This window comes from Sciurus carolinensis, chromosome 1, assembly GCF_902686445.1.
Source record: "Sciurus carolinensis chromosome 1, mSciCar1.2, whole genome shotgun sequence".
NCBI classification, from domain to species: Eukaryota; Metazoa; Chordata; class Mammalia; order Rodentia; family Sciuridae; genus Sciurus; species Sciurus carolinensis.
In genome coordinates this window covers 195761375-195789078 of record NC_062213.1, presented here as the reverse complement: position 1 = coordinate 195789078, position 27704 = coordinate 195761375, and the positions used below count along the sequence as shown (strand labels likewise).

Sequence of the window (27704 nt, the reverse complement as noted above, 5' to 3'; positions counted from 1 at the left end):
ACAGCAACCATATCATCCAGGCTTGGGGGCCAGGTGGTTCCACATCAGGCTAGGCAGATCTGAGCTCCTGACCACCAGCACAGCAGCCCTTTCAGGAGGGTCTTCCCTCCCCCGTGGTAGGAGGAGGAGCCAGAGGGAGGCAGAGATTCAGGGTCTGCCTGGCCCCAGAGCCCTCCCTCTCTACATCTGACCAAGCTGCTGGCCAATAAGTGGTGAGGGCTGAAACCCAAATAAAAACATGACGCACGTGTGCAGACAAACTGCTCCTGAGCTGCAGTCTGGGGGGAGAGGGGCAGTCCTGGGGACTAAATTCAGGGGTGCTTTCCAGCACTGAGCTGCACCCTCCGCCCTTTGTATTTTGAGACAGAGTCTCACTAAGTCACTGAGGGCTTGCTAAGTTGCTGAGGCTGACCCTGAACTTGTACTCCTGCCCCAGACTCCCAAGTCGCTGAGATCACAGGTGTGCGTCACCCCATCCAGCCTGATCCGCAGCAGTTTTAAATCTCTTACTTTTTGCGCAATGAATTACGCATCCAGGTCAGAATTTTGAAGTCCCTCACAACCCAGATGCTGTCAGAGCAACACGGGAACCACACAGGGGCCACTGAATAGCATCCTGCAATTCTCGAGCCTGGAAGGACCCTGGGGCTCACAGGTGGGACAGTTCAGGATCACGAGACACCCACTTCAGACCCCTGTACAGTGCACTCTGTACCCCTGCAGCATATCCAGGGTATGTTGTGCAGAGACAGTTGGGGTTTCAGAGACGTTTCAGAGGGGACATGGCTAAACGAAGCTTATCATTCCCTATTTTTAATATGTACACATAAACTATAACTGGCACATTAAACATGTGATTCTGCAGATGTTTCTGCTTAGGAAGAGGCTACAGTCGATTGTGGTGTTAGGCTCAAGCCAATTTAAAGGAAAACATTAAATAAAGGGAGCACACCAATCCAGCAAACACTGCTGGGAGGTGGCCAAGGCGGAAAGAAAGGCCTGCAACTTTCTGGGTTTGCTCCAGCAGTAGGCTAAAGCAAGGAATTAAAAAAGGAAAAAGAAAAGGGAGGGGAGGGGACCAAGAGGGGCGGAGCCTCGCCCCAATGGCAAGGACACTGGGCAGCCTATCATGGATGCGCCTGCCCCTCCTCTGCCAAAGCTTATGCGGCCTAAGTCAACAGTCTTGGCACCCCAATGTGCTAAGGTCCAAAATTCTGCAGATCATACTTCAGTGGTCCGGGGAGCCGTGTCCTGGGTCCCAGGTGCCCCCTGCCCCACCTCAAGGCTGCCGTCAAGATGGTTCCCTCTGACTGCAAAGTCTGAGCCAGCAGCAGAGTCTGACCCATTCCCTGGCCTCAGTGACTCAGATGTCACAAGCAGACTATCTTGCTGCACGCTTCCTTTAAAAGCCCTTGCGGAGAGGCCAGAAGTTCCCCTCGAAGCCTCCCAGTTCACAAGCCCAGATTACCAGGACTGTTTTGTGACACCTACGAGCCCTCCCCACGTGTGCCTGCATCAGATCATGGCAGCTGGAGCCTGAGAAGCAGCAGGGCAGGACCTACTGGAGGATGAGCCCTCATACATGACCACCAGGGACACCTCGGTCCTCGTGGCCACATGGGGCCGGACCCACACCTGCAGGGAGGAGTGCTGGGCTGCTGGAAGACAGGAGGAAAGTGACTTCCCAGACATCCTTTGAGCAAGAGTCACTCATTTCCTTAGAAAGCTCCCCTCAGCCTCTCCCCACAAAACACCAGTCAATGCGCGGAGGAACCATATTTAAATCTTATGCCTACGGCCCCTTCACTGTAAGTCCTCCACCTGTGAAGGTACCTGACAGGCTTCCGGGCACTTGTTATGTGCAGATTCTGCATTTCCAAATTCGCCTACTTGATACAACTTATTTTTAACTCCAAAACCAATAGTCATCCCTCAGTATCCAAGGGGGATCAGTTCCAGAACCACCCACCTCTCCACTCCATCCCACCCGCCCCTCGTAGATACTAACTCTGCAGACGCCTGTCCTTTATATAATACGGTTGGTATTTGCACAGAGCCTATACACACCCTGCTGTGTCCTTCAAGTCAGCTCTAGATTACCTATGATACCTAATATAATGTCAATGATATGCAAATGGTTATAGCACCTAGGAAATAATGCTCAAAAAAGTTTGCATGTGTTCAGTACGGATGCAATACTTCCCCAAACCTTCTTTAAATTTTCAAGTTGTCAGTGGATCTTTATTTTTTATTTATTTACATGCAGTGCTAAGGATCGAACCCTGGGTCTCACACAGGCCAGACAAGCGCTCCACCACTGAGCCGCAACCCCGGCCCTCTTTAAAAACTTCTGATCTGCAAATGGCTGGATCCATAGTACCCAGACATGGAAGGTGCACTGTTTTCCTGACACTCGATGGTCATCCACCGACATGCCCAGAGCACCAGAACCTGAGCCGCCCACACCCACACTCCCGGCTAGGATGAGGAGGTGCTGCTAAATTCTCCCCAGGGCTCTTTCACTGTGAACGGGCGCCCTTGCTATGGTCTACATTAGTGTGCACTTTTCCAGTTTTTGTTGATTTTGTTATTTAAAAAGCCCCCAAAGCCTAGTTCTAAAAAGCTGCCTACTATCCCCAAGCACGAAAGGCTGTGATATGACTCATTTCGAAAACACTTGCTTTGGGCTGGGATCGTGGCTCAGTGGTAGAGCACCTGTGTAGCACGAGTCACGCACTGGGTTCGATCCTCAGCACCACATAAAATGAATAAATAAACTAAAGGTATTGTGTCCATCTACAACTAAAAATATATTTCTTCAGCTCCAACAACTAAAAATATTTTTAAAGAAAAAGAAATGAATATTTAAGGTGATGGGCATGCTAATCACGCTGATTTGATAATTATACGATGTATACATTCATCAAAACATTGAACCCATAAATTTGTACAATTATCATGCGTCAAGTAAAAATAAAATTTAAAAAAACCAAGGGAAATACTTGCTTCGCTCAGGTGTCAGTTATAGCGTGTTGTCCATGAGTTCCATATTGATTCGTCGACAATATATATTAAATAAGGCAGCCTCAAACAGAAGCACAAATAAAACAGGCCATGCTGCCGGGAGCAGAGGCCCCTGCCTGCAATCCCAGTGGCTCAGGAGTTGAGGCACGAGGATTGCAAGCTTGAGGCCAGCCTCAGCAACTTAGTGGGATCCTGTCCCAAAATCAAAAATTAAAAAGGGCTTAAGATGTAGCTCGGTGGCACAGTACCCCTGAGTCTGATCCCTCGTAACCCCCAACATCATGCAAAAAAACCCCAGAAAACAAACCCAGGCGATGCACTAATCAGATGATACAGACACTGTGACCAGGACTGGGGGTGTGGCTTGGTGGCAGGGTACCTGGGTACACCTCCATGGAGCACGGGCAAACGGGGGCAGAGTAAAGACAGTTGTGGCACAGAGATGGACAGGGCAAAACCATGAAGCTCGCCTTAGCACAGGCCATCCTGCAGGCAGGGAGCCCTCTCAACTTGACCAGAACAGGGAGCCAGATGCAGAAGTGAAGCGAGCGAGGGGAGGGAGGAAAAGGCCAGCTCAGAGGGCCCTGAGGACAGCAGAGGCAGAGGCTGGGGGTCCCTGCTAGGGCAAAGTGACCAGGAGGAGTGAGTGGAGAGAAGAATGCTGATGCCCTTTAGCCCCCATCCCATTCCCAAGGGCTCAGCTCAAGGAAGGAGCTCAAAAGAAGGGGACAGGGACACAGCTGTGACAGGCAGCCGCCACAGCCCCACCTATTCAATCCTCACGACACCAAGGCCGGCGTTCCTAACAGGCACGTCTCGCAGAATACAGGCCGCCTGCTTCTTCTGCTCTGCCCGACACGGTGGCCGACGCTCCTCGCACAGCTGCTGGCCTTGCACTCTCAGCGCGCTGGCTGCCCATACCCTGCGCAGCGTGCCTTCAGCCCTGCGGACGTCCATGTTGTCCAGTCTTTTCCCTGCAGCCCCTGCCGCCCTGGTGCACCACCACAAATGAGGCGCTACCAGGTCACAGGCCTGTCCTAGATTTTCTTCTATCTCAGCCACTGTCATCCTGGACTGGTCAAACCAAGAGCCACGAAGCTCTCTCACAACATCATGTTGGAAAATGTGGTCTTTCCATGTGTCACTGGGGAGGCACGTTCCAAGATGAGCTTTCATCTGTCCTGAGCTTCTGTGGCAGAAAAGATGACCAGAGAATGCAGAATACAGTTTCTACAGGGTTAGACCCTAACCCCAGCTGCTCTAGGGGTTACAGTGGGTTCTTGGACAAGCCCTGTGTTCTGGGAGAGCAGCATAATTCCATCTCATGGCAGAGATTGGGGAAGGCTTTAAAGCCAGAGCAGCTGGGTTCAAATTCTGACTGCCACTTACTAGCAATTTACATAAAATGTATGAATTTAGAGAATTTCTAATTTCCTAAATTCATAAGATAAAGTCCTAAATTCACAGGATCCCACACTGAGGAGAATTCAGTGCGTGTAAACAGCTACAATGCAAGGAGCAAGGTGAGCTGAGGCCCGGTGGTTGCTGTCAGTATTCAGCCGCATCGTTCCAAAGCACAGACCATCATCTAAGGCTTGGAAATCATTTCCCCTATTCTTCTTTCCTTAGAGATGCTGGAGCAAGATCCAAGCCCCGTAAGCACTCTGAGCTCCCTGTACCAAGGTGCAGGACTTGACTATGTGGCCCTTCTTGGGAGCCACAGTGACCAGGGCTTATCTGTCCTCCTTTATCCTTTACATGCCTTAAAAACAACACATGTCCACGACATGAAAGCAAAACCCAAGGCGGGGAAGCCTGTCTGTGACAGCGGACAAATGCAACACAGGCCAGAAGCTGAGAGCACCTGTGAAAACCTGCCACCTTCCGAAGGGGGAGAAAACACACCTGAAAGTAAGCATTGTCCCTGCGTGGGGGAGGGGCTGACAAAGACCCCCATAAGCACTATGCCTTGGTCCCCTCAAAGACTCTGGGTACCAAATGCAACTGGCACACCAAGGTTGGTCACTTGCTCTTGGAGAATTAAAACATTAAAGCCATTTTCCAAAAAGAATGACCTGTTTTATCACCTAGGACAAAAGTCCCATTTCAAACAGCTTGTTCCTGGAGCGGCAGCCACGTGCTCCACAATGCTAGTAAGGAATTGCGGTTCACCTCTCGGACACACAGCATCAGTATTAGGGCAAACTCCCTCCAGCACAGAGCAAAGGAGCGTTCACAGGGGAAGCCCTTTTGGCGCTAATACCAAGCTCAGAGTCTATGTCACTGATGATAACACAGTGCTATTATCAATGTTAATAATGATAGCTAATAATACCACAAATCTGGTTTTATAGAACCTTTTTCTTTGGTGGTGCTGGGGATTGAACCCAGGGGCTTGTGCTTGACAGGTAAGAACTCTACCAACCGAGCTATATCCCCAGCCCACAAATCTGGTTTTACATGTATTAATTTGTTAAGTCCTCATAAAACTCATCAGAAAGCGCTTCTTTTGTGTGTGGTGCTGGGAACTCAGGACCCCACTCAGGCTCGGCAAGCGCTCCACCCCCGAGATACAGCCCCAGACAGAGACTGCTACTTTTTTTTTTTTTTTTTTTTTTTGCAGTACTGGGGATGGAACTCAGGACCTTGTGCTTGCGAGGCAAGCACTCTACCAGCTGAGCTATCTCCCCAGCCCCGCGACTGCTACTTTTATTCTTACCATTTCATGAACAAGGAGACCAGGAAAGAATGAAAGAAAGTCAAGTCAAGGCTGCATGGTTCAGAACTCATCCCCGGCTCTCCAGTTCCAGCTCTTCCCTCCACTGCCCTCGACTCAGGAATCAAGACTGCCTGGGATCACTCAGGAACTCCAGAGTGGTTGGCCACGTGACTTCAGGCCAAGTGCTCAGCACCCCCACCCTATCAGCCGCTCTCAGGACCACTGTTCTCAGCACAGCTCCGACCCGCTCAGGCCCACTGACACTGTCCTTTGAACCGGGAGTGGCCTCATCTCTGGGGCAGACCCTGCTCAGCTCCTCTGTCCTACCAACAATCTGACACTATGACTAGTCTGGCCACGTTTGGCAGACCACTCAGTCCCAAAAGGACACATGGATGTTGCAAGGGTTCACACTAAAATCACTTGCCCTAGTATTTGATCTATTGTAGGTCAAACCACACAATATACCCATTTTTGACCTAAAAAAATGGCAATTCCACACGGTTCAACCTAAATCGGGAAGTGGGGCTCATGGCTTGTGCCAAGGACACTGGCCACTGCTACATCACTCACAACTCTGAGGGGATTCATCATTTAACTTCCCTCCCAATGATAAGAAACCTACCAGGCAGAACAAGAACACCTCCAACTGCCTGAGTATTAAAACAGCCAAGTGTCTCTCCCGTCAGAGGCCCTGCTGCATCTTACACTGTACTAGCTGCCTAGGGCGGAGATGGGGAACCCTGCAAGGCTTTACCAACCTACAGTCCCCAAACGAGGGGTTGTCACAACAACTACACAACCTGCTGGCATTCATATCACAGGCAGAAGCTGACACTCCTGTGCAAAGACCTGTCCTGCTGCACTGCCAAGTACACCCCTGCTGGTGGGAGGCCAAGACCCAGCCAACGCTTTCACATGGCAGGTGTCTTTCTAAACACTGCAGCTCACCAAGTTCCAACTGAACCACCTGAATCAAAACAAGCTTCCAAACCAAATTCAGACTTCTTCAGCCACTGTGGTTGAACTTCCAGGGAAACCTCTTGGTCACAGTTTCCTGATCTATAAATAAGCAGCTCTGTGACGCTGGACAGCAGAATTCAATCAGCATGAGCTTCTGAGGACAGGCTACAAGGTAAGTGCCACTACCTAGCTGGCACCCTTGGCAAGTTGGTACACCTTTCTGAGCTCTGGTTTCCTCATCTGCAAATGGAGGAAACAGACCGCCCAGGGTTGGGGCTGAGAGAACTGGAGATGACTGTAGGCACCCCCTGGCAGAGGAAGCAGACACTGCTGTGACCAACAGAGACTCCAAAGGTGAACGTGGTCACCCGTGGAAGGAAGGCTGCTGTTTTAAGGCAATCACCAGTGCCAGTACTGCTGTGCACTCCTTGAGACAAATTCAGAGGTCTCAAGTCACAAGGAACCAGGGGTCTGCACCCACTGTGCCTTGGAGAGATTTCAGCTGCAGTGCTGTCTTTAGGGCGCACAAGGTGGGAGCCATGACAGCTCATGTCTGAAATCCTCTAAAGGGCAACCTGGCCCAAGCCTGACCAAGGTCACCAAGCAATAAGAGAAGCAAAGGACTGTTAAAAACAAATTGGAGAAGGGTCAGGCAGAAATTACAAAGGGGTCCTTCAGCGGCCATACTGCCCTAAGATTCTACTTTTCACCAGAGGGTGTGGCGAACAAAAGTTCCTCCTCCCAGTTTATGAGCACAAAATTGCAATGCAGGAAGCTGCACAATAGGAGCAAGCCGGACCCGACCTCTCTACCTGCCACTTACAACTACAGCTGAGAAGGGAAAGGGGTGTTCGGGACCACCAGGAAGTACCACTGGCTCCATTCTAACTGGAAGCTGCTTGCCATGCACTTGCCCCTGAATAAAGGGCAGAAGCATCTATTCAAATCCTTAAAGTAGTTGCATGCCACGTAATGACAACTCCTCAAGGACAACTATATATATCATGGTGGTCCCATAAGACTACACGCCTAGCAACATCCCAGCCATCTTAGTTCCGACAAGTACCCTGTTACGATGTTCCCAAACTGATGAAACTAAGGACTCTTCTCAGTATGTGTCCTGTCCTTAAGTGATACATGGGCTATGCTTTTAAGGATACTTCAATTCAATTTTAATGTCTGGATTTTCTTGTTCATAAGACCAGCACTGTGAAATCAGATAAAGGTTTCAGAGCAGATCCTAACTCATAAGGGTCCTGTGAGCTCAGCACAAGAGGAAGCTTCACGGAGCAGCTCAAGCAGAAGTTCAGAGCCAGTGGTAACAACAGACTATAACCTACACTGTGGTGAGAATTTTGAGTCCAGATGGGCTGGGGTTGTAGCTCAGTGGCAGAGCATTTGCCTAGCACAGGCGAGGCACTGGGCTCGATCCTTAGCACCACATAAAAATAAACAAAATAAAGGCATGCTGTCCATCTACAACTACAAAAAAAAAAAAAAAAAAAAAAAAGAATTTGAGTCCAGAAAACACTGGGCTGGGTCCTTCACCAGTCCGGCTTAACCAGACTAACCCCGAGCCTGCCAGCCTTGGGTCAGGGGCTCCACCTCCAGCGGGCACCAAGGGCCAGCACCTGCCTCCCAGGCTGCAGGGACATTAAATCAAACACAAGCCAGGGCTCCCCATGTTAGTAAGGACCCTCCGCTCACATTCGTGCTGCGCCAGGTTTGTCTACACTTCTCACCCGTGAACTCACTCAATCCTCAGGACAACTCCTTTTGGCAGGTGAATGGTAACCACTGGGGACGCTGCCCTGGAAGGAACAGGACTAGGGAACTAGAAACTGATCACTAGAAAGCTGCAGATGAAGGCCCCTTTCCACAGGTTTTGAAGATGTCAGAAACAGGCAGGGGGGCAGCAAGAGGAAGCCTGCATGTGTCCCCTGGTGCAGCTCTGCCCCGCTGGCTCTGCACTTGACCCTGGATCTTTCAGAATTTAGACAGGCTTCCTTTCCTGCCTCCTCTACTGAACTTGAAGACTCAGACCAATTGGAGGTGTACCTGACTGCTCGGCAGGTGCATGAAATAACCTGACAGAAAAGTCACCAGCAGCCACTCAGCCCCCAGTCAGGACCTGTGTAAGAAGGCAGCATGAGAACCAGTCTCACCGCGCTGTGTGGAATATTAACAAGCAGTCAGCAGAAGCAGCTCCTGCCCTTCCTACAGCTGCCCTACAGTCTCCCTCAGCAGACTGGGGGTCTCAGGCACTTCTGTGTGCCCAGAGACTAGTGCTCGGGGACGTGGTGAAACTGGCAGATACGAGCCAGCTGGCGTCTGGCTGATCACTGGGCTAGCCAGGCTGGAATCCCCATTCAGTTGTTAACAGGATATCAAGCCTTTGCAGGCGTCACTATCTAGGATTTAAACTGACCAGAAATAGCTGTGTGTGAGTGATAAAGTGTCCAATCAGAATGTCTACACGGGCGCGCTGGGGGCAGAAGCACGCACCTCAGACCAGAGGTAGCAAATCTCGACCTCGTTCTGCCTCAGATCTTTATCTCTCTCCCCACCCCTTCCCGTCCATGCCCACAGCCACAGCGACCAGGGCCCACGTAACCTCACAGGCTGATGCCCAAGAAAGCCTGCTCCCGCCTGTCTCTTTCACCTCCCTAGTCCTTCCTGCACACCACAGCAAGAGGACTCTTCCTAAAATACCACTACTCTGCCAGCCTCCTCAAATTTCTACCTGCCCTGTCAAAAATGTCACTGGCTCCACACTGTCCCAGATCAAATGCAAACTCCTTAGCTTAGCAACTCAGGCATCCCACTCCCCGGCTCTGGTCTACTCTGTGATCCTCAGACTCACAAGGCTGACCATGCTGCTGACCTTGGCTTTTGTGGAGTGGACTCTCACTGTGCCCCCACCTCCAAATCCTCTGCCTGGGCAAAATCTGCCCAGGCTTCAGGCCCGGCCCTCAAACTGGCTGGGGACTGGCCGGTGGCAGGGCTTCCTGGAGGAGGTGGAATGCTAGCCTCACCTGCACGCACATGGTCCTTCAGAAGCCTCTTCCAGTACTACTTCCTTCTGGCTGCACTTCACTTTCACGCTCATCGTGCAATCCCCCTCCTGAATTAGAGGCTAGGGACTATACCTTCTACACATGTCTCTTACACTGGAGTATGCAGGATAGTAACTGTTGCTCACACCGTGTGCCAGGCTGGATTAAGAGCATTAAAGTTTTCAATTTCCTTTTCCCGGTATCTCTCACACTGTGTGATATCCTCACACTGCAGATCAAGGAACTGAGGTTAGGGAGAAGGGATCTTCAGCGGCAGACCGGACTCAGTTCAGATGTGCCCTCCTCCAAAGCCCACGTTCTGTATTGTAGGCAGCAAGAGGAGAGGCTTGCTCCACGGCTCGCTCACCCAGGGTTTCTGAAGCACCGAGTGACAGGTAGCTAGCACAAGGTGCAGCAGACAGGCCCCTCCTCACACACAGCTCATACGCTCCGCCCCAGTCTTGCTCCTCTTTTTCCAAGACTGGAAGAGGGCAAGGACCCTTCGCTCAAAGGAGGATCCATCAGCAGACACAGCATCCGGACTGAGAAGAGCACATGCTGCCAGCTCACGGGGAGACTTATCAGACTCAATTAAGGAAGGTCTCCGTTCAAGGCCCAGCCCAAAGTCAAGCACACTTCAAAGCAGCCTTCAGCTGGCAGTAAGGCGTGCAGGCAAGGGGTCAGGATCCGGAGTCAAAAAACCCAATTCCTCCGTTAGCTACAGGGAGACTAACCACATGCTCTTTTGTGCCTTATCTGCCACTGTGATGATTACATTAGCCTCTATACAATTACATTTTGTAACATTTGACGTGCTATCTCGTTTAACCCTCTCCAAGTCTAACTTCTTATACTATGCTGCCTCCCACCTAAGGCTGAATCTTCCCCACTGGCTGCTGCAAGGATGAGTCTGTGGGCTAAAGCACCCAGCACAGTGACGTGACCAACCCCCAACCACGGCAGCTGGGAGGGTGCACAGGCTTGTCTGTCAAGCTCACCACTGCATCCACAGTACGTAAGCAGCAGCAGCCAAGGTGGTCTCTACCTCCTCACACGGAAACATTAGCCTGTGGAAGCCTGGGTCTGGAAATGCACTGCTTTAGCTGGTCCCAACAGGTGCTCCTGCAGTGCCATCCTTCAGGGTTTCCAAACCCCACCCTTACTGGAAGGATCTGCTGCAAGGGAATGGGACAAGGTCCTGCACAGCAAACAAGTAGCCCCAGATCTGAATCCCAGGCCTGCCACTCACACTGGTCCCTCAACCTCTGGAGCTTCAGTAAAACAGGGACTGAGCTATACCTGAATCACATTTTAGGATCACAACAGATCCTCAGTCAATGGCAGAGACCAGACTGCACAGCTGGTGGGAGCGCATGTAAGGTGTGCAGACAGACACTGCGAGCATGTGCAATTCACTTCCATTACAATGGGAGACCCAGGAGCAGGCACATAAAATGCCTGCGAGTGCAGCCTGGCACAAGCCCCAACTTTATCTTATTTCCTGTGGTAGCGCATGCTTATGTGCTTGTGTTACACTACGAGGGGCTTTCCCCCTTCACATAAGAGTGGTAGTGATCAACCCCCACCGTGGAAGCTGTGAGTGCACAGCCTTGTCCGTCTGCGTGGCTGGCACATAAGCAGCACAGAGTAGCCACTTCGCACACATATCCTGAAGTAACGTCACCCACCGCTTCAGAAACCTCCTGGCACACCTCGGCATTTGCCAACAGTAAGATCTCCCAGTCTGATGGGCAGGATTTGGGAAGGTCAGGTACCTGCCCTGCTACCATATCCCGGGGCCATCAGTCATCTGTCCTCTTCCCTCCCCCACAGAATGTAAAAGTATAGGACTTCTCTATAAATAGGAAGACCTGCTTCAAAGGCATGGCTTATCATCTCCTTATTCCCCAACTATTGCTCCTTGGCTACTTTCAGAGGCATTTCACCAAAAAGTGGCCCAGCTTAAACAGGACTTTCTGGATACCACAATGTACCTTATCCACACCAGAAGACCACCAGGATACATTAGTGTCAACTCTAATGTTTAACCTCCTAACCATACGAGGGGTTTCTCCTTTCAGTTCCTATTAGGCAAAACCACCTCTGGGTTGGCATGACAATTCCTGAGTGGTCCCCCCAGCCCTACCCTCAAGCACAGAATTATAGCTCTCAGAATAATTCCTAAATTAGAAGCTAGAGTTATGTTAGGAAAAGTGCTTTGAAACTATAAAGCTCTTAGGGACAGTGGTAAGATTATTACCTATTAAGGTTATGCAAATAAATTTCATTTGCCTATAAATTCCACTTGCCTATGCATTCTTTACAAGGTGAAGCTGATGCCAACAAAAAATAATAGAATTCACCCCCAAATCAAACAGATTCCCAAACTGAGATGTTTTTTCTAACATCAAACCTACTGAAAAGCTGGGCCTTGGTGGTTCATGCTTATAATCCCAGCTACTTGGGAGATTGAGGAAGAAGGATTGCAAGTTCAAGGCCAGCCTGAACAACTTAGCCAGACCCTGTCTCAAAATTGGAAAAAAAAAAAAAAAAGAAAGAAAAAAAATTTAAGGACTGGATGTAGCTCAGTGGCAGAGCTCTTGCCTAACATGCACATGGCCCCGGTGAAGGGGGTAAAAAAAAAAGTTGGTCTTAATTCATTTGCCTCTGATGCCACTTCTGTCCTGTCCCAACTATCTATACTGATTTACCAGATTATTAAACGAGAGAATAAATTTAAAAATAAGCAGTCAGAAACTACTTAAGAGCCTACAGGACACCAAGAACAAGTTATTCAGAGAGGTGAATATGAAGCCCAAGTAACTAAGTTCACAAATGCAGACATATTCCTAGTCAGTTCTTTTCTTTTGTGATGGGGCTTTGCATCTTGCTATGCTGCCCAGGCTGGCCTTGAACTAGTGATCCTCCTGCCTCCCAAGTAGCTGGGATTAGCTGGGATTACAGACACATGCCAATGCACCCAGCTTTCCAAACCATTTCTTTCACTGCCAGATGCTGCACTAGGCCCCAGGGACACAGACTTGGAAAACACAAGACAAAAATCCTTGCCGCCAAAGAGCTCAGGTTCTGGCCTACACTAAATTGCCTGGGGACCACATGACTTCTTTATTAAATAAAATTTCTATGTAAAGAATCTAGCACACAGTCCAAGACCATAAATGCTGCTCCTCCCTTGCCACATCTGAGCATCCCATTATTATGTTTCTAAAGAATGTCATTATATCTTCGGACACATAAGCAGCTTGGTACAATGGGAAAAAAACAGCTGAGAACTGGCCAGATGTTATTCCACTGATCAACAGGGCTCTTCCAACTGACTGAGCAATCCTGAATGATTACTGCTGAGCCTCAGCTTCTTCACCTGTAAAATGGGGACAGCATATACCCAGAGGACTCGGTGTGGATTAAATAAACTCATACAGGTGAAGCAGTCTATGGCACAAGGTAGGCCCTCTCCTCCACCCCTTCTAGTCTTTTCAGATTGTCAGGTGAGAGCCAAGGCCAGAACTCTTGTCATGTGCTCCTCCTGGGTCATTACTGGCACTTTCCACTGCCCCTCCCTATCTGATATACCGCCCTGAGCATGCCATCTGGCCACTCCACCCATCCTCCTTTGCTTTTGCCCTGAGAGCACAATTTAGAAAACTTCAATTAGTTTTTAAAGTCCTCACCCAAAACTACCCTGGAGAAATCCTCCTTGGTCAAGTTGGGAGCAGGACTCACTCACCATAAGCCAGGTTTCAGCCTGTACCAAGGGACGAGCCACCCCTTTCTAATCGATATACAGGAAAGCATCAAGAAAAAACTTAGCTGGTCTAAATTAGCCATCCTAGTTCTACAGCAACATTCTTTGATTAAACCAGGAACTGAGATCCTCAAAACCATTTGGGACCCAAACAAAGTTCACATGCAAATATCTGCCTGCACTGGACAGGAGGCACCTCATGTAGCAGGTGGATGGCCTTAGTTCTGACAGTCCATTCTTCAAAGGCTTCCTTGGCTGAGGCAGAAGTCCTCTGGCCCTCCAACCTGGGCCTGCCCTACAGATGGTTCCAAAGTCTGTGAGGTGGCAGGCTTACCTGTGGGGGCCCACGAGAAGCCTCAGGGGCCTAGAACCCACACAGCGCCTGCCTTCATTACCAAAACAAACATCACGAGCAAAGCTAGCTCTCTGCTTCAAGTTTTGCTCACCTGATCCGAAGCACCTCCATAATCAGCAGTTCCAACCCTTACAAGCTGACAGTTTAGGGGGAAAGGAAGGCTGCGCCTGCTAGGGTGCATTGTGTCCAGGCCGTATGTTGAGCTCTGAGCCGGGTGGCTCCCCCAGGGCTGAGGCCTCACAAGGGGGATTGTGCGTTCATCCCTATCAGTGGGCTCCCCCACCCTCACCCTTCTGCTCCCAATCGGGCTGGGGCGTACTCTCGCACTGGCGGCACGGAGGCGGCGGCCGCGGGAAGGGCCCAGCGCTGCCTTCCGGGCACACAGATGCCCATCCTTCCCTCCCTGGCTCGCTCGCCAGAAGGTGCAACCCTGGCGCCTGAGAAGGGACGGCACCTGGCTCACCCCACTCTCCCCGGCTTCCAAGAGACTGCTGAGAGGGCGCGCGGGAGGTAAAGGGGAGGGGACACCTGGGTCGGGGGCAGGTCCCTGACGGGAGGGTCGGCCGGGGACGGAGGAGAACTGACGCAGGCTACGGCGAGTGGGGAGACGTCCGGGAAACCTGATCGTGGGGGTCCTATGGGGCCCCAGCAGAGGAGGGGAGGTCCACACTTAGGACCATGGAGGAGAGGAGAAACCATGCAGGGAGGAGAAACAAATCTAGGTTCGGGTCACTTGAAGAAGGGCTGTCGCGGGGACAGGCTGAGGCCACGGAGAAGGGAAGGGAGCGTGAGGGGAGGGGGCCTGGCCCGGGCCATGGCAGGGACGGACGACGGACTGGCGTGGGCCGCGGGGGAAAGTAGAGGGAGCCCGCCTGGGCCACCGGGGGTGCCTGGCCGGGCCCACGGGGGAAGGAGGGTCTAGCCTGGGTTCTGGGGAGACTAGCCTGGATCTGGAGGGGGAGAGGGGGCTCCAGACGCAGCCACGCGCGGGGGCGGCAAAGCCAGCGGCCACCCCGGCGGCCCGAGCCCGCTCCCGGGCCGGAGGGATGGTGAGCACCGGGGTCCGCGGCCCCGCCCCTCCCCCACCCGGGAGCCCGCCCGCCCCGAGCCGGGGTTCGGCGGGGCCGGGGGCGCGAGCTCGCGGGCGGCCCAGGGGCCTTTACCATGGCGGCGGCGGCGGCGGCGGTCCCGGTCCCGGCGTCTGTGGCTCTCCCCCCCGCAGCAGGGCCCGGCGCTTCCACTTCCCCGGGTGCCCAGGAGTGAACATCCGGGTCAGCGCCCCCTCCCCCCGCGCCGGGCCGCCGCCACCTTCCTTCCCCGCCCCGGCCCGGGCCCGGGCCCGCCCCCCACGCCGCCAGCGCCCGGCCAATGAGCGCGCGGGGCCGCGGCGATCGCCAAGTATGGAGCGCGGCGCGGGGGGCGGAGCGCCGGCCGGGCGCGCGGGGCGGGGCCTGCGGGCGGGGCGGGGCCGCGCGGGCGGGGCGCGGGGCGCGGCGCGCGGCCGGGGCAGGGGGCGTGGGGGGTCTCTGTCTGCGGCGACGCTCGGCCCCCAGCTCTGTGGCTGCAGAGCTCCGGGCGGCGGAGGGACCGTGTTCGCCCGCCCCAAGACCCCCCAGGCGAGGATGCGGAAGGCACTAGGCTGGGAGGGGACAGTTCCTCTGCGCCCCACCCGATGCACGCGCTCACGCCGTCAGTGGATCCGGAACTGGTGCGGACCGCGGACCTGCCCAGCCCGGAGAGAGCGTGCAGCGAGTGGAACCTGATATGGAATCCCCGCGCCGCCGCCTGCCACCAGCGGGGCCTGGTGGGACCTGGAGCTGGGCACTGCACCTGAACCTGGTCTCCAGAATGAAAGAGCTTTGGGCCGCACCTTTTATTGAGCACCTACTACATGCCAGAACTTGTTTTAGGCACTAAAAGATGATAGAGGTGAACAAGACATAAAGATTCCTGCCCTGTCTGAGACAGGGTAGTTAAGATGACACAGGTAAAGAGGTTAGAAAAGTGGGCTCAATAAATACCAGCGGGGCTGGGGATATAGCTCAGTTGGTAGAGTGCTTGCCTCATAAGCACAAGGCCCTGGGTTCAATCCCCAGCACCGCAAAAAAATAAATAAATAAATAAGTACTAGCTCATATGCGACCTTTTACATTTGCTACAGAGATTCTGCCCTATGACACTGTCTTACTCTACACAGTGACTCAGAATTTTTTTTCTTCTTCTTTTTTCCTCTCTTCATTCAGCAAATATTTGTTGAGCTTGGCTTAGAATGCAGGAGACCTGGAAGCAAGCCTGCTAATAATACATACTCTCCCTGGCTTTCTCACTCTCCTTGGGATCATGGGATCAAATTAGGTCACCTGTGAGGGGACCATAACTGCATAAATGAGCTCACAGTCAAGTAAAGCTTGCACAATGTGTAAAGCCACTGGCATGGCACATAGAGAGTGGTATAGACGAGATTATAAGAGTTCAGAGAAGGGAGCAGCACTTGATAAGTTGTTGTCAGTAGGTGCCAGGCACGGTGCTGGGCTCAGGGGATGCAGTCATGAACAAAACAGGCCGTGCTGGTGAGGAGCTTTCATTGGGGGGTTGCCATGGGATTAAGCTCAGAGCCCCCTGCAGTCTAGGCTTGCTCTTCCACTGACCTACACTCCCAGCCTCTGGCATGGAGTTTGAATGTCAACTGGGATACAGTGTCCGGGATAGTTAAAGGTGTGGAGAAAAAACAGTGAGAGAGCAGGTAGGCAGGCTGGCAGTGCTCCTGTGTTTTGGGGGATGACCAAGGAGGGTCTGACTTAGGAAGTGACACTTGATCAGGGAAGGGAAGGGCCATAGGACTAGCAGAGGCACACAGACCCTGCAAGGAGGCCAGTGGACAGCCTAAGTCTAGGGTCAGGAACTCAAGTGCAGAACGGTGACCAGCTCTGATAGCTCCAGGAGGATGTGCAGCTGCTGTGTTCTGAATGGACTGTAGGGGGACTAGCGCCGTAGCAAGCTGTCTCAGTGGTCTAGGCATGCATTCGAACAGCACCGGTGCATGCGCTGCTGCCTCTATAGTAGACACTGTTGAGGATTCTACAGGTAACAGTTCATTGACTCCTCCTACAGAGGTCCCCTGAAAGGTAAGGAACTTGCAGCAGAGGCCATGCAGCAGAGAGACGAAGGTGACCTAAACCAGGGTAGTAGCATCGGAGAAGCCGCCACCTCCAAGGTACTCTAGACGTTTGCTAACGTACTGGTGGTGAGCGAGAAGTAGAAGTGCCGGAGGACACTAAGGTTTTATTTTTTTAACATAATTTCTAGTTTTATTATAGTAAAGATAAAACTGACCATTTAAGAATCTGCAGGATCCTTTAACTGTCTTTCTTTTATTTTTTCATTAACTTTTTTTGACAGTGATGTTTCAGTTTTTCATACATGTATATAGGGTAATAATGTCAGTCTCACATCTACCGTCCTTCCCATCCCCACTCACCCCACCCCACCCCTCCCCTCACTGCCCTCACTCCCCTCTGTACAAAGATCCTTTATTCTTCCCTACCCATCCCCCACTATGGATCAGCATCCGCTTATCAGAGAAAACATTCGGCCTTTTGGTTATTTGGGATTGGCTTATTTCACTTAGCATGATCTTCAGTTCCATCCATTTACTTGCAAATGCCATCATTTCATTCTTCTTTAAGGCTGAGTAATATTCCATTGTTATATCTACCACATTTTCTTTATCCATTCATCTATTGAAGGGCATCTAGGTTGGTTCCATAGCTTAGCTATTGTGAATTAAGCGCTATAAACATTGATGTGGCCGCGTCACTGTAGTATGCTGAGGATGCTAAGTTTTTAAGCTAAATCAACACTAAGCGGATTTGCCCTTTATTGAATTGAGACTGTAGGAGGAACAAGGTTTGGTGGGAAGTGGGAGTATGAGTCCAGCTGGAGCAAGTTATTTTTTGAGATGCCTGTTGTAGGCTTCAGCGGAGATGTCAAATAAGTGACTGGATGTGGAAATCTGGAGTTGAGGACCCCATCAACTAGAGCCAGAGATACAAGAACCAGCTAGTAAATGACATGTAAAGATATTTAAAAGCATGAGATATCTGTATGAGTTCATATGGGGAAGAATGTAGACAGAAGAGACCAAAAGATAGAGACAGAAAAAAATGTCCCTGGGGGCTGGGGAGATAGCTCAGTGGGTAGAGTGCTAAGGCCCTGGGTTCGATCCCCAGCACCCAAAAAAAAAAAAATGTTCCTGGGGCAGGGTGGAGAGAACCTTCTCTCCCAGAAGGAAAAATAAGCACGAGGGAAAGTTATTCCTATTTTACAGATGAGGAAACTGAGGCTCGGAGGGACTACATAACTCGTCCCGGATCACACAGCTCATGGGTTCAGTAGGCAGTCGGGGACCAGAGTCCACACTCATAACCCCAGGTCTGATCATGTCGCTTCCCTGTTCAAAAGTCTGAAAGTTAGTCCACCTTATAAGAAGAGGGCTCAGCACCCAACACAGAATTCAGGGACAGGAACGCACCTCTGCCCGCTGGGCCCCATTCCTACTACTTTTGTTGCCTCTGCTCCCCTTTCCGCTCCTAACTGGCATCCTCAGCTTGCATGTAGTCCTGTGCCCTTAATCGACATGGGGCTCATCCTGGTGGCCTTTGCGCCTCCTGCATTCTCTGCATCGGCTTCTCTTACCTGACAACTTCTTGTGTGTCGTGGTTCAGATTCCCAAGACCAAACCCAATTGGCACGGCTCCTCATATGGATGACAGCCCATTGACAGGTCAGGGTCATCCCATAGATGGGCTGCCTGCGTGTCGGATCCACCGAGACCCCTCAGCTATTGCCGTGAGCACAGGGAGGGACCCGCGGCATGGACCACAGCGGTAACGAAGAAGGGGTGTGGGGAGGTGCAGGCACCATGATACTTTTAGGACTGTTTCCTCCCCCTCTTTTAAAAACCCAAACTCCCTTGAAATTCCTCCTGGCGTATGGCTCCACCCGCCACTCCTGCTTGCTCTCAGGAGCTGACCGTCCCTCCTTCCCACACCTTGCTTTGTGACTTCAGCCTAACTCCTCATCAGAAGTCCTAGTGGCTTCTCGCTTACTGATTTCTTGCCTACCAGTTGGTTTCCTCCCCCTCTTCCTGGGTCCCCACTCCCATGAGCTCACCCTCAGCCATAATTACACTATCTCAGAAAACAACCCCAGAGACCTCTGACCTCGCTGTCCTTACTGATGTCTCAGCTTGCGAGCGTGGCTTCAACCCCCTCAAGACCTGTGAACCTGCAGCCCTGCCAGATTTTCACATCCACCTTCCCTCTTGGGCTGACTTGGTTCTCACTACGAAGTGTCCAACTCAGTCATGATCGTTACACTCGCTTCCTTTTTTTGCGGGGGAGGGGAGGGCACTGGGGATTGAACTCAGGGTCACTCCACCCCTGAGCCACATCCCCAGCCCTGTTTTGTATTTTATTTAGAGACAGGATCTCACTGAGTTGCTTAGCGACCTGCCTTTGGTGAGGCTGACTTTGAACTTGTGATCCTCCTGCCTCAGCCTCCAGAGCCGCTGGGATGACAGGTGTGTGCCACCGTGCCTGGCCACTGGAATCTTCAAACAGCCATACATCCTTTACTCTCCCCTTTCAACAAACTCGCCCAACCCTAGTGAAGCCCAGGTACTCCCCGACTTCCCGCCTGCATCAGCACATCTGAACGTTTCTCTAAAATTAAAAGTGACTGCTGTCATGTAAGTCGATGTCCATAAATTTCAAGTGAGGCTTCACTCCTGCCTCGCAATCCTCCCATATTTCTTTTTCATAGTCACTGCCCCACACTCTCAACTCCCCACACTCTTCCTCTCCTCCTTCACTCTGAGCAGGTGACCTTGCCTCACACGTCACAGAGACAATAAAATCAGGCAGACAGGCCCTGTCCTCTTCTGTCGCCTCCCTGTTTTCGAAGCGAAGGGTTTACGATCCCATCAGAGCCAGCCCCTCCAATGGCACTCCCCACCCTCTCTGCTCCCTTTCACATCGAAACCCCGCGAGTTCTCCGCAGGAACAGATTCGCCCTGGAGTCTCCAGTTTCTCCTCAGGGGATCAGGCTTCTCCCACCTGCCCACAAAGTGACATGGCCCTTCTGAAACCGACCTGGGAACTGCACGCTGAAGAAATCAGTGCTGTCCTTGACGCATAGATCTTGGCTTTCCCCACACCTCTCCCCTGGTCTTCCAGTGTCGTCTGAGTTTCCTTTGATGGCTCCTCTTTCCTTTTCCACAGGCTTAGTTCTATGATCCCCTCATCTCTGTATTTAAATCCTCTTCTGTTCAGCACCCAGAACGTAGTAGGTGCTCAGTGAAGGAACAGGAATGAAGATAATACTATCAACAGGCTAGAATTTATGTGTTATGTGTTATAAACAGACCAAGGATACTGAAGTGACGGCTACTTTTTAATGAGAGCTTACTATGTGCTAAATACTTGTCATTGGTGACTCCTCGCAACAACCCTTTAAGCTAGTATTACTGCTTTATAGAGAAGGGCATTGAGGCATAGACTCATGCCTCATGAAATGGACTTGCCTGAGGCCACACGGATAAGCGGATGAGGGCAGACTCACCTTTGGTCTTTCTGACTCAGGATTCTCAAAACCACCACACTGAGATCACACATAGCTGTGGAAAGTATGGTTACGCCCGGCACAAAGCATGGCAGTTTATACATAGCGGGTGTCCGTGAAGAGTTCCTGAACTGAGACGGAGACAGACGTCCTGAGCCATCAAACAACATCACCCGGGAGCTGAGGTCCTCTGAACATTCTTGCACGGTATGCGGAGGCTCAGCAGATGACCTAGACCATCACAGCGGGCATTACCCAGAGGCTGCCCAATGTTGTTTCTACCTCTCCTTCAATGAAGTCCCACGGCTAGAACGGTTGAGCTCATAAATGCATAATTATCCCAGGGGCCTTGGGATTGCTGAGCTCCTAAATCACCTGAGTTGAGGGTCTTCCATAGTTTTGAAGGGGTATTTATTTATTTACACTTATTTTTGTGGTCCTGAGGATCAACCCCAGGGCCTCCCACATGCTAGGCAAGTGCTCTACCATTGGGCTCGAACCCCTGGCTCTCAAATGGTCTTATACGTGTTACCGTGACTTTGAAGCCACGCAAGAAACACAGAGGATTTTAACCCCTGGCGAGTACAAGGGGGGAAGAAATACCATGTGGTGATTCCGTCTTCCTATCGCTGAGCTGGTTTAGAGCTCGAGAGCTCAGAGGTGTGCAGAGCCCTCTGTCCTACAACTTAACACTTCCCTTTTCGGGCATTGTAGTTTGGATGGAGCTGAGTCCACCCCGAGGTCAAGAAGAAAGGATCCTGGTTGACTGAGGCAAGCAGAAGCTTGGTCACACCAGTTGGTTTAGGGATGGGCCTTTGACCTGACTGGGGCCCCAGTGCTTTCTGTTTGGTTTGGTTTGGTCGTGGGGATTGAACCCAGAGGTGCTCTACCACTGAGCCACATCCACAGCCTTTTTTATTTTTTACTTTGAGACGGGGTCTCTGCTGAGGCTGGCCTCAAATTTGCCATCCTCCTGCCCCAGCCTCCCTACTTCTGGGATTCCAGGCATGTGCCACTGTGCCCGGCTCCTCACTTTCTTTTAAAAGAAAAAAATGACGTGACTCCCACACTTCCTCTATTCTACTCCCCATCTCCTGCCTCGCACAGCTGCAGAATCGTCTGTATTTCCTCCCGCCACTCTGTGGCCACCCATCCTCTCCCTCGCCCCCCCACCCCGGATCTGCCCTAAGATCACCCGTAACCTCCCTGTCAGAGACAACATGGGCCTTTCTCAGTCCTCACCTCCTGTGGCTCCGAGGTATCGTGCCAGTGTTGGCCACTTCCTCTTCCTTGACGCAGGCTCTTCCACTGGAGTCCAGGGCCCCGCGGGACCCTCCTGGTCTTCCCCCTTCTCTGTTCTCCGCACACAGAACCACCAACCACCAGGAGTGGTCGCAGGTTCTCTTCTCCTCTCGCTTTGTGCTGTCGTCTTCGAGAGTCTCATCCACGGTCTTCGCTTCAGTCACCAGCAGCCTTGTCATGAGGCCACCCAGCAGCTGGCAGAGATGAGGACCTGGTAATGGGGGAGGGGACTGTGTCCTTGATAAGAGGGGAAAGCAGGGTACCTTCACCAAGAGAAGACAGGGATGCTGACGAAGAGGTGGAGGGGAAGGACACATGGTCACTGCAGGCATTCTGGGTAAGCTCACAGGCCCCGTTGGGTCACTGAAACCTTATGTAGGACTGAGTGCTGGAAAAAAAAATGCTGATTTCCTTTAAAGACAGCAATCTGTGTGGTTTGTAGCGGAGGCAGCCTCGGCTAGACAGCTGAGCTCAACTTTTTGCAGCATCTTGAAAGAACATGTAGCGAGAAAGGGGGAGGCAGACAGGCCACTAGCAATCCTCTTCTTCTGAAGACAGCCCCAAAGCTTCGGTGCCAAGGGGTACTTTACCCTGAGGTTAGACATGATCTTCTCGGGTTTGTTCTTGCTTCTCTAATAGGTACCTGGAGACCTCGCAGCTGCCTTCTGCTGGGCCAGGAGTGTTCGTATCCTGTCCCTCTGGGGGTCTCCATCGGAGCCTCTCCCATGGAGGCCAGCTGCTGGAGGTTTTACGTGCACATTTGGGAGGACTCATGTCCAGTGCATTACCGTGGCCAGCCAGCTACCCACCAGGGTTGGGCTGGACGCGGCAGCCGCTCAGACTGGCCCTCCCTTCAGGCTCAGGACCAGCATCCGCTGCCCGCAGGTAGTGCCTTCCGACAGTGCCTTCAGGAAAGGGGCGTGGGCCCTCTGTCCCACATTCCCACGGACATTCAGTACCCCTGAGGGCCCGCCTTCTCACTTGCCATTTGTCCCCACTGCTCTCTGGGTTTCTAGGGCAGGGACTCTGAGCCATAGCACTGACCATTAGCATAGTTCCTGAGACACAGTGCAATACGAATGGAGCCCGTCGAATGGTGGGCCGGAGAAGCTGCAAGCGGGTCATCCAGGACGCGAAGCACCCGCCACTCCTCCCACGCCCGCGTCTCTCGTTCCAAGCAGACGTTGTGGGGCTCTGAAGGGAACTCAGCCAGATGCAGGACTGATGGTGAAGTCCGTGGCGGGGCAGGACTTAAAGAAAGGCTGGAAGGGGACATCAGAGTGCGGCGGGGCACTGGGGCACCCGCCTGCAGCCTGGAATGCCCAGAGATCTGTTTACCAAAAAAAAAAAAAAAAAAAAAATCTCAACCCTTAACCTCAGGCCATCTATAAACATTAAGGAGATCATAGACCTAACCATAAAAAAAATAAAATTTTCTAGGAGAAAATTTTCATGACATCAAGTTGGCAAAGATTTCTTAGGATATAAAGGGCACCAGCTAAAAAAGAAAAATGATTAAAAAAAAAAAAGAAAATTCTTCTCTTCCAATGACACCATTTAAGAAAAGGATTTCAGAGTCACCTAAAACATTACTTAAACACGTACTTTACTTTAAAAAAATAAAGGCATTCTCTACAATTTCCAATCCTTCTGAATAAACACACACATCAGCCTTATCTTCTGTTCAGGGGAACGAGTGGAATACCCAGGAGAAGAGGTTTTGTCTTCCAGGACCAGACCTGGTCGCCTATAGATCTAAGGCAGTCAATGTTATCGCAGTCAGAAAGACTCCAGACGGGTCAGAAACAAAGACCTGGTGATGAATATCTGGTCCAGCGTGAGACCATAAGCAGAGAAAATTAATTACCAAGTGTGAAGAGAGGCAGAAATGCAAAGGGTGCGGTGGGGCAGGAGGCTCAGGAGGCTGAGGCAGGAGGATCTCAAGTTCAAAGCCAGCCTCAGCAACAGCAAGGCGCCAAGCAACTCAGTGAGACCCTATCTCTAAATAAAATACAAAATAGGGCTGGGGATGTGGCTCAGTGGTCAAGTGCCCCTGAGTGCAATCCCTGGTACCCACCTCCAAAAAAAAAAAAAAAATGCAGAGGAAAACAGGGAAGGGCAGGCGAGGTTAGAGCGAGTTGGCAGAGAGGCTCAGAGCCACGCTAGTGGCAATGGAGCCTGTTCCACAGGTGCCGCCTCTTGACAGTTTAAAATCGCCAGATAGGATCAGACATACGCGATCGAAGATCTTTCTGGCACAGTTGAAAGCCTGTATCTGTCAAGAACACGGATTGCCAGAGGTTTCTCTATCAGACACCTGGACAACTGCCATCGCAGTCTCTTGGGCTCTACTGGGTGGCTGTTCATTCCCTGCCTCACGACACCCGTGCTTGATCAGGTATGATGGCACTAACAAGTCACATGGTCACCTTTTCCATTTGCTCCTCGTGAACCTGTAGTTCATATTGCCTAGCCTCCCTGGAGGCCATGGGACGCCCTTGTAGTCATGTGACCAGGTTCTGACCAATGGTGTGTGGGAGGAAGTGACAAGTGCCATTTCTGAGCACAGTCATGACTCCTACTCTACGTCTCTGTTCATCAGCCAACTAAATGCTGAGAGTCTAAGGGAAGACCCTAGATAGAAGAAGCCTGTATTCCCTTCCACCACGGGACACTAAAAATACACAGTCACACTGTGTTTAGGGGAGGGGAGATACTCCTTCGTGTTAGTAGGCCTTGAAGAAGTTGGGTGTGTGAGTGTGTGTGTTTTATCACAGCAGCTAGTATTACCCTGATTCATGTGACTCTAAGGAGCTCTCCACAATAGCTCCTAATATGCAAGCAAGTTTAGAATAATTAGGCATAAAAGTGTGAAGGTTCTAGAGGAATCTCAGGTAGAACAGCAAGGTGGGACAAGGCTCACATAACTCCAGCCAAGGCAAGCCAGCATTTCCATGGAGTTCTGTCAGATCCCAAAGCCCTTGCTTTTTTGACTCCTACATGCCCCAAACAAAGAGGTGTTCAGATGTCGTGAGTGATGATCACGATGATGATAGACTCCAAGTGTCTATGTAATTTACTCCCAGGCACATCTGTTGCTATATCTTACTGCAGAACTTCCCCCACTTCCCACAAGCCAGGGAAGTTGAATATAATGACACCCTGGAAATCCTCCCTTTTTATGTCAACATCATTCCCAAGCACTCAAAGGAGAGTTGTTAAAATTATTATCATTTTCTCCAGGCTGCAGCCTAAGTTTACCTGTCTGGTAGAAGACTTTGGGACCAGGCCTGGATGTCTAGATCGCTGTACTGCTTCCCTCCTGCTCCACCTTTCCAGTTGCCATCTACATGCTAGGCCTGTCCTACCTGAGCAAGTGCATCTTTTCCCCTTGTGCAGCGGTGGAACAGGTGATCCAGCCTCCTCCTACCCTAGTTTCAGCACCTATAAAATGTGAGTATAATACCTACTGTATGCACTTGTTGTCCAACAAGTTAAACAATAAACTGGTGGCACATAGTATGCTATTTGCTATTCACATTTACAGATCACCTTCCCCCAATATCCAACAATTTTTCCACCATTGTTTCTGTACAGCAAATGAATTCTTGGTATTTTGTAAATGCATTGCCTTGTCTTATTACGTTGTCCATGTATCTTTATCAGCTTTCCATCTCTTTTTTTTTTTTTTTCCCCCCAGTACTGGAGAGGGCTCAGAGGCCTCTACCAGCCCTACCACAACCTATTTTATCAGCTTTTTCAATGCTGTGATTAAAAGGACCCAACCAGAACAACTGCAGAGGAGGAAAAGTTTATTTGGGGGCTCACAGTTTCAAAGGTTCAATCTATAGACAGCAGACTTCATTCCTCTGGGCTCAAGGTGAGGCTGAACATCATGGAAGAAGAGTGTGGCAGAGGGAAGCGGCTCACATTGATGATCAGGAATCAGAGAGAGAGATCAGATCTCTACTTGCCAGATACAAATATAAACCCCATAGCCACGCCCCAATGCCCTACCCCCTCCAGCCACACCCCACCTGCCTTCAGTTACCACACAGTTAATCCCGTCAGGGGATTAATCCACTGATTGGGTTAAGACTCTCACAACCCAATCACTTCTCTAAACCTTCTTGCATTGTCTCACACGTGAGCTTTTGGGGGACACTTCACATCCAAACCATAACAATACCTTGCTAAATTGCTGAGATTGGCCTTGAATTTGCAATCCTCCTACCTCAATTCCTGAGTTGCTGGGATTATAGGCGTGCCCCACAGTGCCCTGCTAGCTTTGTGTATCCTTACCCTTAATCTCCAAAAAAGGCAGAAAGCCTCCAGTTGCTAAATATTTATAGGACCCTTGTACTATGCACATCATACATTATCTTCAAACCACAATTAAAAAATCGTGAGCACTTCTTATCTTATGATCTTTGTGCAAGGAGTCTCCTAGAATAAGATTCTATGCATGTGAGGACCACCAGAGAGATGATTTTAAAAGGGATGGCAGCTTATTATTCTTTTTTAAAAATACCATTTTAAACATCTAACTGCAGAAATACATGCTCATTATAGATACAGATAGGGGCTGGGGATGTAGCTCAGTGGTAGTTTGCCTAGCATGCACAAGGCCCTGGGTTCCATCCCCAGCACACACACACCAAAAAAAGAAGAAGGAGAAGGAGAAGGAGAAGGAGAAGGAGAAGAAGAAGAAGAGGAGGAGGAGGAGGAGGAGGAGGAGGAGGAGGAAGAAGAAGAAGAAGAAAAATTATAAAATAGAAAAGTATCCCCAGTATAATCACTTTTATCTTTTTTTTTTTTTTTTTTTTTTTTTTTGGTACCAGGAATTGAAACCAGGGGCACTTAACCACTGAACGACATCCCCAGTCCTGTTTATTTTTTTATTTTGAGACAGGGTCTCACTAAGCTGCTTAGGACCTCACTGAGTTGCTGAAGCTGGCCTCAAACTTGTGATCCTCCTGCTTCAGCCTCCCAAGTCCCTGGGATTACAGGTCTGCACCATGGCACCCAGCTCTAGTCTTATATATTTTTGTAACCTGGTTTTTTTCTTATCTAGCAACACATCATAAATTTGTACATTAGTAAGGATTCTCCTGAGGCATAATTTTTAAGGGTGGCTCAGTATCCATTGTATCATGATTTTTTTATTTAAAAAAAAAGCAATCCCCTAGTGGTGTACATTTAGATTATTTCCAAATTTATACCATTATTAGCAATAAACATTTTTGTACGTATCCCTCTACTCACATTCCTAATTGTTTTCTTAGTACCCAAGTAGAATTTTACACCCAAGAAAGAATCCATTGTCAAAGATTTTGTTATCCATTGCCAAGTTTCCTATTAGAAAGTTGTACAAATTCACAGTCCCCCCAGTGGTGTTGTATGAGAATGCTATAAGAAAGGCTTTTGGCCAAGATGATGATTATGAAAAAAAAAAAATAATCAAGAAGATAAGAATTTGCTAACGGTTCTCCCCGCACAGCTGTGTTTATTTGTTGAACTCTATCACCATGTTCTTTGGACCAAACACTGAAGGTCCCTTAGACTCTAAGTTTACTTAGTGCCTCCTTCAACACCCTAAAACTTTACCTAAGTTTTCTCTGAAGGAAAAGGGATTTCTGGTAACTGTGGTTCCCGATTTGGAAACCACCTAAGCATTTACAACCCTCAACCCAGTGTGGACAATTTCCTTGGTTTTAATGGCTAGGAATCCACCAGAAAGGGATGCTGGCAGATTTGCAGCTGAGAACTCAAATGCTTATAAGAAATGAAAGAAGTGGTTTGAGTGTTAAAAAAAAAAAATTATGTTCCAAGGTATGAAGGAAAACCCAGTAATAATCCAAGGGTTTGGACGTGCAATCTGACCCACGCTGATAATAT

General features: G+C 50.5%; 2 protein-coding genes and 1 non-coding gene across 4 annotated transcripts in view; 1 reads left to right on the top strand and 2 right to left on the bottom strand.

The window, feature by feature from the left end:
• The window catches only part of Capzb (capping actin protein of muscle Z-line subunit beta), a 117441-nt gene extending 102222 nt beyond the window's left edge, over window positions 1-15219 (bottom strand). For both annotated transcript variants that reach the window (XM_047552019.1, XM_047552028.1), the window contains exon 1: window positions 15047-15219. In XM_047552019.1, the coding sequence (XP_047407975.1) occupies window positions 15047-15049 (3 nt within the window). In that variant the 5' untranslated portion in view covers window positions 15050-15219. The remainder of the gene's footprint in view (window positions 1-15046) is intronic.
• Window positions 15220-15913: 694 nt separating this feature from the next.
• On the top strand, window positions 15914-15987 carry Trnam-cau (transfer RNA methionine (anticodon CAU)). The gene has a single exon. It is a non-coding gene; the product is annotated as a tRNA-Met (tRNA).
• A 4513-nt stretch (window positions 15988-20500) lies between these two features.
• LOC124966376 (uncharacterized) lies at window positions 20501-22169 on the bottom strand. Its single transcript, XM_047527620.1, has 2 exons — window positions 21747-22169; window positions 20501-20735 (listed from the first exon to the last, which is right to left on the bottom strand). The coding sequence occupies exons 1-2, from the start codon at window positions 22136-22138 to the stop codon at window positions 20501-20503; spliced, it is 627 nt and encodes a 208-aa protein (XP_047383576.1). The 5' UTR covers window positions 22139-22169.
• Window positions 22170-27704: the final 5535 nt, after the last annotated feature.

Bases quoted from the DNA above. Each gene is read 5' to 3' on its own strand.
- LOC124966376 (XM_047527620.1), bottom strand. From the start codon at position 22,138: ATGCCTGCAGTGACCATGTGTCCTTCCCCTCCACCTCTTCGTCAGCAT. The intron at 20,736-21,746 runs GTGAGGACTGAG...GTGATGGTCTAG, and splicing joins ATACCTCGGAGCCACAGGAG to GTCATCTGCTGAGCCTCCGC.